The sequence below is a fragment of the Mustelus asterias genome, chromosome 14, assembly GCF_964213995.1.
Source record: "Mustelus asterias chromosome 14, sMusAst1.hap1.1, whole genome shotgun sequence".
Taxonomy (NCBI): Eukaryota; Metazoa; Chordata; class Chondrichthyes; order Carcharhiniformes; family Triakidae; genus Mustelus; species Mustelus asterias.
In genome coordinates this window covers 45,802,554-45,816,492 of record NC_135814.1, presented here as the reverse complement: position 1 = coordinate 45,816,492, position 13,939 = coordinate 45,802,554, and the positions used below count along the sequence as shown (strand labels likewise).

General features: G+C 44.1%; 1 protein-coding gene across 1 annotated transcript in view; it reads right to left on the bottom strand.

Annotated features, from left to right (window-relative positions):
- LOC144504032 (coiled-coil domain-containing protein 148-like) overlaps nucleotides 1–13,939 on the bottom strand; it is a 103,511-nt gene that overhangs the window by 13,776 nt on the left and 75,796 nt on the right. The window contains exons 8-10 of the mRNA XM_078229190.1: nucleotides 11,829–11,992; nucleotides 8,956–9,094; nucleotides 7,193–7,399 (exon numbers count right to left, since the gene is read on the bottom strand). Of these exons, the coding sequence (XP_078085316.1) occupies nucleotides 7,193–7,399; nucleotides 8,956–9,094; nucleotides 11,829–11,992 (510 nt within the window). The remainder of the gene's footprint in view (nucleotides 1–7,192; nucleotides 7,400–8,955; nucleotides 9,095–11,828; nucleotides 11,993–13,939) is intronic.

Below are 13,939 nucleotides of genomic sequence, written 5' to 3'. Positions count from 1 at the left end.
ATTACATAATGATTGAACCAAACATATATATACACAATTCAACTATATGCAAGAACATGAACATAAACTATGAATTACAATATCAACATCCACTTAAATGTCTACATGGACATAATCAGTCTTTCTGGATGATGACAGTTCCTGGACGAATGTCTTCTTGCCTCAGAGGTCTTCTCGGTCGTTCTTCTCAGAATTCTCACGAGCTTTCTCTCTCACTCAGTTACTGTCTCCAGTAAACTCTGCCAATGCTTTGTCTCTGGGGAAAACTACCTCTGCTTCAGGAACACTAGAATCAGTCGGTTCCTCTGGCTCTGCCTGAGGATTCTGGATTGGGGAGGACGTCCCTCCTTTGATGTGGAGCAGCCACCAGCTGATCCATGCGCCTCCTCCAGACCCTCTCATCCTGGGTCTGTACAGTATATGACAATGACCCCGCCTGGGCCACCACTGTCGCTGGAACCCATTTCTCACCTGACATATAGTTCCTCACCAACACAGTTTCTCCCTTCCTGAAATTCCTTGGCTTGGAGTACACCTCCCTTTGTGCCATCTGACCTTCTGGTTCTTTGCCACCACTTTTCTCGGCTCTTCTGGCTGCATCAGGTCAAAGATAGTCCTCAATCTGTGACCAAACATCAAAGACGCCGGGGATCGATTCACTCACCTTCCAAGGAACCTTCCCCCTGGGAAACCTTCAGTTTTAAGGACTGGGCAAACCTTTCCGCCTGGCCATTTGTTGCAGGGTGGTATGGAGCTGATCTCACCTGTCGGAATCCTCGGTGGTACAAGTATTCCTCGAACTACTTCTACACAAACTGTGGCCTGTTGTCACTCACCTCTTATTCGGGACTCCCAAATCGAGCAAACAATTCGTTGAGTCGATCTATTGTCGCCTCTGCAGACACCAAATTCATAATTGCTACCTCTGGCCATTTTGAGTGGATATCAAGCACTCCAACAGCATTTTCCCTTCCACCGGACCTGCAAAGTCTACATAGATCCTTTGCCAAGGAGTCTCAGGCCATTCCCATTGGTGGAGGGGTGACAACAGCGGCGCCTTCTGCACTACAGTATATGATTCACAAGAAGCTGCCTTCTCCTCGATCTGGGAGTTTATACTCGGCCACCAAAAATAGCGCCTGGCAATCTCCCTCATTTGCACCACCGCCGGGTGCCCTCGGTGCACTTGTTTCAGCACCTTCCCTCTTAACGTGCGAGGAATGACTGTTACTCCCCACAATAGACATCCGTCCATTACGAACAACTCCCACCTCGCGGACAGGTAGGGACACAAATTAGGCTGATTTCTCTGAATAATCTTCCCTTGTAAGACTAAATCCATTGCATGGCTTTAGACTGGGTCGTTTCTTGTGGCATTTCGTACCTAGGCTGTGGCACTGGTGCCTTATCATCTCGGTGACAATACATAATTTTCAAATGCCAATCAGGAACATCCATTCCTCCAGGGAGAGGCAGACTTGAAAGAGCATCAACGTTGCCATGCTTTTCTGATTGTCGATGCTGTATGTCATAGGAGTGCACTGGTAAAAGTAGTACCCATCTTTGTAAGTGCTGCTGCCATGGATGCTATTCCATTATATGGCCTGAAAATGGGGTTGAGGGGCCCGTGATCAGTTAATGGAACAAAATGTCAGCCGTATAGGACATGTGAGAATTTTTTCACCCCAAATACAATGCTCAAACCTTCTTTCTCGACCTGGGCATATTTTTCCTGTTTTTGTCAAAGACCTTAATGCAAAGGCAATATGTGTAACAATACAGCATCAACCCCATTAGGCAAGGCATCACAGGCTAATTACAGTGGCAAATTCGGGTCAAAATGGGTTAGTACTTCTGACCTGCGTAAGGCTTGTTTTACCTCCCTGGTGTGCTTCTTCACATGGTTGGCCTTTACCAAGCAGTCAGTGTAACAGTTTAAGCACGGTGGCCAGATCCAGCATGAACTTGCCATAATAATTGAAAATTGTGATCGCAATTTCGACATGTTCTCTGGTCTTGGAGCTTTCATAATGACATCCATTTCTTTGGTGCCTCGTGTAGTCCCTCACTATCAATGACGTGGCCCAGGTATTCAATCGAATCTTTAAAGAATTTGCAGTGGCACCACTTGCTCTGTACCAGTACGTAAGGTGATTTTGGAAGGCTTCAGTGGCAGTGTTTTCAATTTGTCTCTGTACACTGAGTCAGAAATCAGTGATATCATTGCCGCCATATCCACTTCCATTTTAATTACCTTCCCTTCCACCTTGGGAAGGACCCAGAATCAATTGGCTTCTCCTTGAACCAATAAAATATTAAACTGGAATTTTCTAGATTTAGGTTCTTCTGCTTCCCCCGCAGATTCGACGGACTCCCTGTCCCCTTCTTTGCTGCTGGCATGGACCTTGTGCCGAGTCCTCAGGTTCGTCTCTCTCCGACTCCCCTTCTCCTCTTTCAGTTACGTCCTACAATTTCGGGCATTCTGCCCCACTCACTTACACCTGTGGCATTGGGCTTCACAAGTCCAGCATGTTGACTCTTTGTGGCCAGACCTGCCACAGCGGTGGAATTCTGTGGTTAACACTGTGTTCTGCTGCGCTTTGGCTACTTTGTGTACTCAGGCATCGACACCCAACTGCGTTGCTGCATTTACAGCCAACTCCAAAAAAGTAGCTATTTCAAAAGCCACTTTAAAGTCTAAGACTTTTTTTGTCAGGAGTTTCATTGGATGGCTTTGTTTTGGAGCCCACAAACCAAACGGTCCCACAAAGCATTTTGCATGAACCCACCAAATTCACAGTGCTCTGCCTGCCTTTTTAACATGGCCACAAATTGCGCGATTGATTATCCTACCAACTGTATTCTTTTATAAAATTGGAAATGTTCTGCTATCATAAGTAACTTTGGGACATAATGATTCCTTATTATCACACACAACTGCATTAGGGGTTTCTCTGCAGGCTTTTCAGGTTGTATGAGACTTCTTAACATAGCGAACGTCTTACTCCCTATAGTACTCAGGAAAACTGCTACCATGAATTCTTCACCTACCTTACTGGCTTTTAAGTATGAGTGAAAACGCTTTGTGCATAATGTTCTGCTCTCCATGTCTTCATTGAATAGCCCTTTTGCCCAAAACTGGCCCACCATTTTCTGTTCCCACTGGTAGGAGCTTCCCCCGCCTTTGCGTTCTGTAGCTGCTTTTTGTATCTTCACACCACAGCTCTCTCACCAACTGTGCTCCTACTCTGCCCATCGAATGCAGCCTGAGTCCCCTTGCGACTGCTTCCCCCTTGGTGCTCCCAATGGAGAATTCCCTCACCTATTCCTGGCCTTGTGACCACTGCCTTCAGCCCTTTTCCCGATGAGTACCCCTTTGTGACATTGAATGCGGCCTGAGTCCCTCCACAACTGCTTCCCTCGACACCTACACCTGTTCCCACGAGTCTAACCTGGTACCTCAGCCATTCACACCATTTTTGGAACCCAGGTCAACATCATTCTTCCTCCCTTCTTCCGAAGACTTGGTGGCGGCACACAGTCTGTGGGCCGTGACTCAGCCTCATCGCCAGTTATTATGTATGAGGTCGAATATGGACTAATAAAAACCACAAGCTAAGTGGGAGTAAACTAATTGGAATATTAACACATCGTATCTTTAGCACAGTTAGCACAAGACTGGATTGGCAAGTTCCAACCAGGGTGGAACTTGTGCCCTGGGTCACCTGACCTATTCTCTGAAAGGAGCAGCCCCAACATACATAACAGTATCCACTTCATGCAACTTTGTGTCACCAGTGTCACTGACCAGTCCGTGCTACAGAACATTGCATGGATTCTGTGCATATCAGTCTGCTGCTCCTGCTTTCTCTAGAGAGCGCTGACACATATGACTTTTAATGAGGTTGGCCACATTCTCAATGGACGAGCTCATGCATTCAAAAGCTCTAAAACATAGTAGCGCAAATGAACTGAACGATCGCTTCCATTCTCAACCCATGACCCTACTCTTTTGCCCTCGAGGCAAAATCCTGCCCTGCCCCGAGACTCCAATCTCAAGAGTTGGTCCTAATTGCATGTACTGATCTATATTGCATTCTAAAAGGTTGTTGAAAAATTCTAAAATCATGCTCTATGAAACTGAATACCCATCGTTTTAATCCCTTACTATATAATTTGAAAACATCAATCATAGAGTGAAAACATTAACTTGGCATTAATTTGGTTGGCATCTAAACATGTTTTTCTTTCTGACACTGAACGTAATTCATCTCGAGGGGATTGAAATTCACAGTAAGGAAGTGGTGCTTCAGTTATACAAAACCTTGTTCAGATTCCATCTGGAGTGCTGTGTTCAGTTTTGGGAAAGATATTTTGGCCAAGGAGGGATAACAGTCTAGATTCACCGAAATGATGTCACGTGATAGCGAGTTGAGGAACAGGGAGAGAGTGCAGTTAAACATGTGGTTGCAGGGATGGTGTAGGAGGAAGGGTTTCAGATACGTGGATAATTGGAACACATTCTGGGGAAGGTGGGACCTGTACAAACAGGACGGGGTGCACCTGAACCAGAGGGGCACCAATATCCTGGGAGGGAAATTTGATACGGCTCTTCAGGGGGGTTTAAACTAATTTGTCAGGGGAGTGGGAAAAGGAGTTGTAGTCCGGAAGTCAGTGTTGAGGGTGGTGAGGTATTGGAGAAGGTACCAGGGTCAAGGGTGGGTACCGGTAGACAGGAAGGTGGGTTGAAGTGTGTCTACTTCAATGCAAGGAGCATCCGGAACAAGGTAGATGAACTTGGGGCGTGGATTGGTACTTGGGACTACGATGTTGTGGCCATTACGGAGACGTAGGTAGAACAAGGACAGGAATGGTTGTTGGACGTTCCGGGGTATAGATGTTTCAGTAAGTGTAGGGAAGCTGGTAAAAGAGGTGGAGGAGTAACATTGTTAATCAAGGATAGTTTAACGGCTGCGGAAAGGCACTTCGAGGGGGATCTGCACACTGAGGTAATATGGGCTGAGGTTAGAAATAGGAAAGGAGCGGTCACGTTGTTAGGAGTTTACTATAGGCCCCCAAATAGTAATAGAGATGTGGAGGAAGAAATTGCTAAGCAGATTATGGATATGTGTTGGGGTCACAGGGTAGTTGTCATGGGAGACTTTAACTTTCCAAATATTGATTGGAACCTTTGTAGGTCAAATAGTTCGGATGGGGCAGTTTTTGTGCAGTGTGTGCAGGAGGGTTTCCTGACACAATATGTGGATAGGCCGACAAGAGGTGAGGCCACATTGGATTTGGTACTGGGAAATGAACCGGGCCAAGTGTTAGATTTGGTTGTGGGAGAGCACTTTGGAGATAGTGACCACAATTCGGTGTCTTTTGTTATTGCAATGGAGAGGGATAGGGCCGTACGGCAGGGCAAGGTTTACAATTGGGGGAGAGGTAATTATGATGCGATTAGGCAAGAATTAGGGGGCATAAGTTGGGAACAGAAACTGTCAGAGAAAGGCACTAATGAAAAGTGGAACTTTTTTAAGGAACAAATACTGGGTGTCCTTAATAGGTATGTCCCTGTCAGGCAGGGTGGAAATGGCCGAGTGAGGGAACCATGGTTCACGAAAGAGGTGGAATGTCTTGTGACAAGGAAGAGGGAAGAGGGAAGCTTATGTAGGGATGAGGAAACAAGGTTCAGATGGCTCGATTGAGGGTTACAAGTTAGCAAGGAATGAGCTGAAAAAGGGGCTTAGGAGAGCGAGGAGGGGACACGAGAAGTCCTTGGCGGGTCGGATCAAGGAAAACCCCAAGGCTTTTTACTCTTATGTGAGGAATAAAAGAATGACCAGGGTGAGGTTAGGGCCGGTCAAGGACAGTAGTGGGAACTTGTGTATGGAGTCAGTAGAGATAGGCGAGGTGATAATGAATACTTTTCTTCAGTGTTCACCAAGGAGAGGGGCCATGTTTTTGAGGAAGAGAAGGTGTTACAGGCTAATAGGCTGGAGGAAATAGATGTTCGGAGGGAGGATGTCCTGGCAGTTTTGAATAAACTGAAGGTCGATAAGTCCCCTGGGCCTGATGAAATATATCCTAGGATTCTTTGGGAGGCAAGGGATGAGATTGCACAGCCTTTGGCTTTGATCTTTGGGTCCTCGCTGTCCACGGGGATGGTGCCAGAGGACTGGAGAATGGCGAATGTTGTTCCTCTGTTTAAGAAAGGGAATAGAAATGACCCTGGTAATTATAGACCGGTTAGTCTTACTTCGGTGGTTGGTAAATTGATGGAAAAGCTCCTTAGGGATGGGATTTACGACCATTTAGAAAGATGCGGATTAATCCGGGATAGTCAGCACGGATTCGTGAAGGGCAAGTCGTGCCTCACAAATTTGATTGAATTTTTTGAGGAGGTAACTAAGTGTGTTCGTGGTGGGAGATACAGGAAGGATATCAGAGGGAGGTTCTTTACGCAGAGAGTGGTTGGGGTGTGGAATGGACTGCCTGCAGTGATAGTGGAGTCAGACACTTTAGGAACATTTAAGCGGTTATTGGATAGGCACATGGAGCACACCAGGATGATAGGGAGTGGGATAGCTTGATCTTGGTTTCAGATAAAGCTCGGCACAACATCGTGGGCCAAAGGGCCTGTTCTGTGCTGTACTGTTCTATGTTCTATGTAATGGTTTTATGAAATGCTTGCTTCAAATTAAATTTGCTTCATCTGATGCTAACTTCTTAATTGCAAACCTAAAGTAACATTTCTACTGTTTATTCATTTTATTTCCTTGAAAATGATCTTCAATCTGTTTTCTGCAAATGAATTACAAGCAACATGTAGAAATCCAAATGTGATTCTGTTCTGGGTACAATAATTCTCACCATATCAGGTTGTGAGGAATAAGGACTCAAATTTAGTAAAAATTGAAAATATAAAATACCTTCACACAACTTCATCTTGATTTATCCATTGTCAGAAATTCATCTCAACACTGAAGATTAAAATCTGTAAATAGTCACATGCCACCAAACATCACTAAATCAGCCAATGTGAAAGGAATGATGAATAAGGAGGCCAGCTTATGGGAGGATAAGGAGAATCAAATTATTTTAAATGTTTATGTAAAGTAATGTACAGAAAAATTCCAGTCTAGTCTGCAGCCAGATTGTGATGTCTGTATAAATCAATGTTTCTGCTGACCTTGTGGTTTAATTCAGCACAGATTTCCTGCTGCTTCCGTCTGTCATTTGCCAGCAACACGTCAGCCTCATGAGCTACACAGGCTTCAGCAAATATCATCACTGTCTTCATCAGCAAGTCTTTCTTGTCACGGGTCCAGCTCTGAATCAGAACCTTCTGGTGTTCTTTCTTAAATTGAAATCCATCCCATAATCTCCAATGGTCAATCTAGAACAAAGATTTTGTTACTTTTTCAACACCTTTGGGGACATTTTTCTTATCTATATGTGTCGTTCTGAATTCTGTATCAAAAATCGTAAAAGGAATATATGCTCATGATATTTAATTATTTTGGACATTATTTTGCTCAGTCAGTTGAAGGATGGAATACTTAATTAATTTTCCAATATAATGCAAGGTACTCCCAACTCAAGATATATAAAGCATTCTTCACACAAAATCGATAATATGCATTCATCCTAGTTTCAAAAGAGTAACGTGTTACTACAGCATGGAATATTCGGACTGTTCGTATAATGAAAATTATAAAAATTTTATGCTATTGACAACGGTTTACTAGACTAATGCTCAAACTCATTGGAGCTGATTTCTACTCATTCTACAGATTTCCCTGTCAAGTCTACAATCTATAGTGAAAGCTCCCAGCCAAAGTAGGTCAGAGTTCCAATTGGGTAGTCAGAAGTGGGCAGGGGCAATGGAGGTCTCGCATAAGATTTTCTAGCATAATACTAAGTCTAACTCATATCCTGGAAATCCATCCCTTTTTAAATGAGTTTTCATACATTGATCACTCTGTGTAAGGACAATGTCTCCTGATATCAATACCAAATTTTACTTCTGTTAATTTGAACCTGTGGCCTTTTATTTTGCTATCAGAGCAGTACCCAGTTTATATTTTGTATGCCATCTTAAATACCTCTATGCCTATAAACTGGACTCAACGCTCAAGATTCATGCTGACCTGAGAACTGAATGATTTTAGCACAGATCTACTGTTTTGGCAATATATTTCAGCAGCATGACTGTAAGTGGAAATGTTAGGCACTCAGTCTACAAGTATCTCCACGTCTTTCTACTACAACTGTAACCATAGTGCAGAAAGAGACCATTCGGCCCATCGAGTCTGCACCGACAACAATCCCACCCAGGCCCTATCCCCGTATCCCTACATATTTACCTGCTAATCCCTCTAACCCTCATATTTACCCACTAATCCCTCTAATCTACGCATCCCGGGACACTAAGGGGCAATTTAGCTCAGCCAATCAACCTAACCCGCACATCTTTGGACTGTGGGAGGAAACCGGAGCACCCGGAGGAAACCCACACAGACACGGGGTGAATGTGCAAACTCCGCACAGACAGTGACCCGAGCCGGGAATCGAACCCAGGTCCCTGGAGCTGTGAATCAGCAATGCTAACCACTGTGCTACCATGCCGTTCCCGAACCACTTCAATATCATTCTTGGAGAAAGTTGCACAGTTCTTCTTCATTACTTAAAATATTCCATACAATTATCCATATTGAATATTATTCTGCCAGGTTTTAGCTGACTGGTTTTATAGGTCTTTGACTGACTCACTTCAGATTCAAATACTTTCTCAGTCAGGTATTTGTTGCATATTTGTCAGTTTTCTGAATAAGTTCACTGAACATTTCAAGGACCTCGAATTGTTATATGTTGCTTATCCTAACAATGAGAAATGATAACATTTTGAAATCCCACATACACATTCCTCAACATTCAAAATAAGGGACTTACCAATTCCTGCTTGGATTTGTGTGGCAGCAGTCTCAACAGCATGTCTATGTAGAGCATGTTTCGATTCTGTGTCTCATGAGAGTACAGATTTACAATAACTTGAAATGTCCAATGTTCTTCTTCCGTCCATCCACAATTCCTGAAAAAGGAGAAAAGCCCTTAACTGCAAGCCTAAACATATAAAAAAAAATCATTGAAATATAAGAAAGGAAAGCTTAATTGGATTGCATTTTTCACACTGTTTTTGGTGCATATAGAATGCCTTAACAATAAAGGAAATGTGCCCAGGAAGCCAATTCTCATGGCTGTGCATCTCTAAAAGGCTTCTTGTGGGTTGCCTCAGGATTATGAGCCAGGATTGAACAGTTGCCACTGCTGGAACAGGCAGCCCCTGAGGAAAAAGAGATGGAGATCCGACTTAAAGGTTGAGCACTAGAAAGAAATGAACTTGTAAGGTTATGGAGGGGGAAGAACTTAATGGGCTGAATGGCCTCGTTCCGTGCCATAACTGGCTTTGTTGCTACTGCCTTTCCACTGCCCAATTCTCAGACCAGAAGTTGTCTGGGAGTGATGCCTAAGGTCCACCTACTACAAACTCTCCTTAATATGGATACTCCACCAGAAATGCAGGAGAAAAATGAGGTGGGGAATGAGATGCCCCCTCTTGCAATGACCCACGTTTTGTGGTCAGTGGTCACTTTTTGTAATTACTTGAGACTGACCTTGAAGAAACCCACAAGGTTTTAGCTGGCACTGTAGCATCAATTTCCACTATTACATCAATTTTATTCTGGCACCATCTCTGGGTAATGTCAGAGTTACCCAAACAGGAACAATGAAGTCATCAAGCAGGCTAAGTAGCCAATCAAGCTGAAGAATTCTCACAGAAAGCAAACCAGGATGCAAAAAAACACTGGGAGGAATTCTCCGATCTCATCGGACCATCAGTAGGTCCTGCCAGCCTCAGAATAGTGTGCAAGTCTAAAAATCCATTTCACACCTGATGCCAAACAGCTTGCGAGTCTCCTAGCCCCTTCGAGAAGGCACAAATCGAATTGCCCAGAAAGTGCACGAGTTCGATTAGAATATATAAAGTTACATTTAAATATGCCCGTTCAAAGCCCAGCGCATGGAATTCACCGGTATTTGGGCATGGCATGATAACGGCATGAATCACTACTGGTCTCCACCTGTGGAGGCCTGGCGCGATGTCACGCCGGGAGGCTCAGAGGTCACTGAAATCCCAGGGTGGTTGGGGGTATGGCCAAGCAGTGCCCATCGGGGACAAACTAGCACAATAGCAGTGCCTGGCAATGGCAACAGGAGAGCCCAGCGGTGCCAGTTGGGTACTGGCAGTGTGCCGGGCAGTGCTGTGTGTGGGGCCTGAGTGGGGCCATGATGGGAGGGGAAGGCCTACGTGGGGGGGGGGGGAAGGAGAAGGGTTCTGACAGGGGGGAGGGGTTCTGACAGGGGCGGGGGGGGGGTGCGTGGGGGTGGATCATGAAGGCAGTCACGATAGGGTGGGCATGTCGGGGGTCAAGCAAAGGGACTCACCAGGAGGGGCCTGATGCAGGTGACCCATGTCAGGGAGGGGATAGAAGAACATGCCACTGATGCGGGGGCGGGGGGGGGGGGGGGTCCCCAATGTCCATGGGGTGTGAGCGGGAGTTTCAACAAGAAAAGATCTGGTTCACATAAAGAACTTCGGGGATGGTCCCTTAGGTCATTCTGGAGAAAATGGGGCCAGCATCATGCAAGGTCAAAGTCCAGGGTAAAACCTTAAAGAAAAAGGGAGCATTGCAGGGTTTAAGTTTAAGTTTATTTATTAGTGTCACAATTAGGCTTACATTAACACTGTGATAAATTTACTGTGAAAATCCCCTAGTCACCACACTCTAGCACCTGTTCGGGTACACCGAGGGAGAATTTAGCATAGCCAATTCACCTAACCAGCACATCTTTCAGACTGTGGGAGGGAGCATCTAGAGTAAACCCACATGGGATATGAGGAGAACGTACAATCTCCACACAGACAATGACCCAAGCCAGGAAATCGAACTTGGGTCCCTGGTGCTGTAAGGCAGCCGTGCTAACCACTGTGCCATCGTGTCACCCAACTAATCAACTAATGATCAAATGAAATAAAATAAATGGAAATGGGATGAAGGTGGAAGGGAGAGTCCATGCTCTGAAGTTGTTGAACTCAATGTTTGGTCCGGAAGACTGTAAGGTGCTCAACAGAAGATGAAAGCCTTCTGGACTGAACACTGAGTTCAACAACTTCAGAGCATGAACTCTCCCCTCCACCATCACCCCATTTCCACTTATTTTATTTTATTTCTTGTTTTCATCTCATTCATCCATTTTTAAAATCACTTTTCCTTCTTACTTCTATTTTTCCACTTCTGAAATCTCACTCTCCATATTGCTCCCAACCCCCTGCCCCCACTTTTCTGTTTTTGTTTCAGATTCCAGCATCCGCGGTATTTTACCTTTATACTATATTCTGCACACTCCTTTCCTTCTCCCCTATGTATTCTATGATGCTTTGGCTGTATAGTGTGCAAGAGACAATACTTTTCACTGGAAACCAACACATGTGGTAATAAAAAATCAAATCAAAAAATCAGTGCAGAACTAATCCATTTGATGAGTTCTTGCCTAAAATCACACGTAACAGCAACCTTGGATCGATGGGTAGGAGATTTAAAAAAATAAACTGCTAACCACCCTGATTTTCAGGATGAATGGAGTGGTTTCATACGGTTATGTAAGCACACCAATTGCAGCATCAAAAGTGTTTCCACCTATATTGCAGGAAGATAGTTTGTACATTTACTTCATAATTCATTCTTGCAGAATTGTTATTTTACCTGTCTGTTAATTTAAGTTGATGGTTGATATCCTCCAGCTGAGATTTGTATTTTGCATTCAAATTCTGGAACTCTTGCAGAACAGAGGCCTTCAGGTCAGGATATGGGCATTCCAAGTAATATATATCTTCTGGAATTTCATCAAGATGTGGGGCAATTTCTTCCTAATCGTAAAAAAGAGAGAAAATCATGAATACTGATATTCCTCTATATAATTATCTCTATCACTAATAATATTTGAAATTGTATCAATGATGCTAATTCTGCAGTGAGTGTTAAACTTGTAAATAGAACATAGAAAAGCTACAGCACAAACAGGCCCTTCGGCCCACAAGTTGCGCCAAGCATGTCCCTACCTACTAGGCTTACCTATAACCCTCTATCTTACTAACTCCCATGAACTTATCCAAAAGTCTCTTAAAAGACCCTATCGAATCCACCTCCACCACCACTACCGGCAGCCGATTCCACGCACCCACCACCCTCTGAGTGAAAGACTTACCCCTAACATCTCCTCTGTACCTACTCCCCAGCACCCTAAACCTGTGACCTCTTGTGGCAATCATTTCAGCCCTGGGTAAAAGCCTCTGAGAATCCACTCTATCAATACCCCTCAACAAGTTATACACCTCTTTCAGGTCACCCCTCATCCTTTCTCCAAGGAGAAAAGACCTACCTCTCTCAACCTATCCTCATAAGGCATGCCACCTAATCCAGGCAACATCCTTGTAAATCTCCTCTGCACCCTTTCTATGGCTTCCATATCCTTTCTGTAATGAGGCAACCAGAACTGGGCACAGTACTCCAGGTGGGGTCTGATCAGGGTCCTATACAGCTGCAGCATTATCTCCTGATTTCTAAACTCAATTCCTCTATTGATGAAGGCCAGTATTCCATCCGCCTTCTTACCACAGCCTCCACCTGCGATGCTGCTTTGAGCGTCCTATGAACCCGGACCCCAAGATCCTTCTGATCTTCCACACTGCCAAGCGTCTTACCCTTAATATTACATTCTTCACAGTCCATTAACTCTGAAGTGTTTTCTAGAAAGCATATGCTTCGTCTGTATAACGCATGTAGGAGTTTTTTCAGGGACCATGTATTATGTTGGCTTTCACTCATTTGCAGCTCAGCTAATACAAGGGACGCACAGAGACAGTAATTCTGGTTGAAGATGTTCTTTATTGCCCAAGCTTGGTCCACACATGTGGGAGAGCAATTTGAGGCAGCCCAAATTACTCTAAATTGCATTACTTTCAGTATTACAATTATACAATTTGAAAAATCATGTACCCACCCCCTTTCCTCACCCCTGCCGGACGTGAACCAATCATTATTAGTATAGATCATTTACCTTGGGCAATAACATTCTACTCTCCAATAGCATAGGAATACATAGGTAAAAAATTTTCCCTCTGTCTCCTAGCAACTCCTTATCAGGAAACTGTATGTTCTATTCATTCAAATGCCTGGGATAACTTGGACTGTCTGGGACCCATGCTGATAAGAGGGTTTTGTTGCTTCACTCAGTGGCTGTATTGTTTTTCAGGAATGTGTTCTTCTTACTTAGCTGTATCCCATCATGCTTAGAGCAGTGTGTAATTAGCCAAGGTGTATGCCTTTAATAAAGAATATAATATGTTTTCAAAAATACATGTTTAAGTTCTCTAACAGTGGTTATATGTGTTTCTATGCAAACAGTACCTTTGTAACTCCAGGTACTTTGTAATTTTTCTATACTATATTCACTCTAAATTAATCTATTCTAGTCTATTAGTCTTTTACTCCCAGGATATCCTAAACCCCCTATAACAGTGCACAAAAAACAATACTTTTCATTGTATAATAATAGTGACTTTAATAAATCAAATCAAATCAAATCAGCTGTTCAGATTGAGCTCATTTTTTCAAAGAAGGGTTTTTTCTATCTCTTATGCCTGAACAACACGTCTTCACAGAAGGCTGGTTTCCACCATACAAGCAACTGGCACTACTCAGACCACAATGAGTACCTTCTCACAGCCACTGTTGCATTTTCTGGATAGACGTAATGACCACGCTGGGGGGCCCGGAGGCCATTGTAGCCCTCGGCTGAATGTGCCCTGGCACTA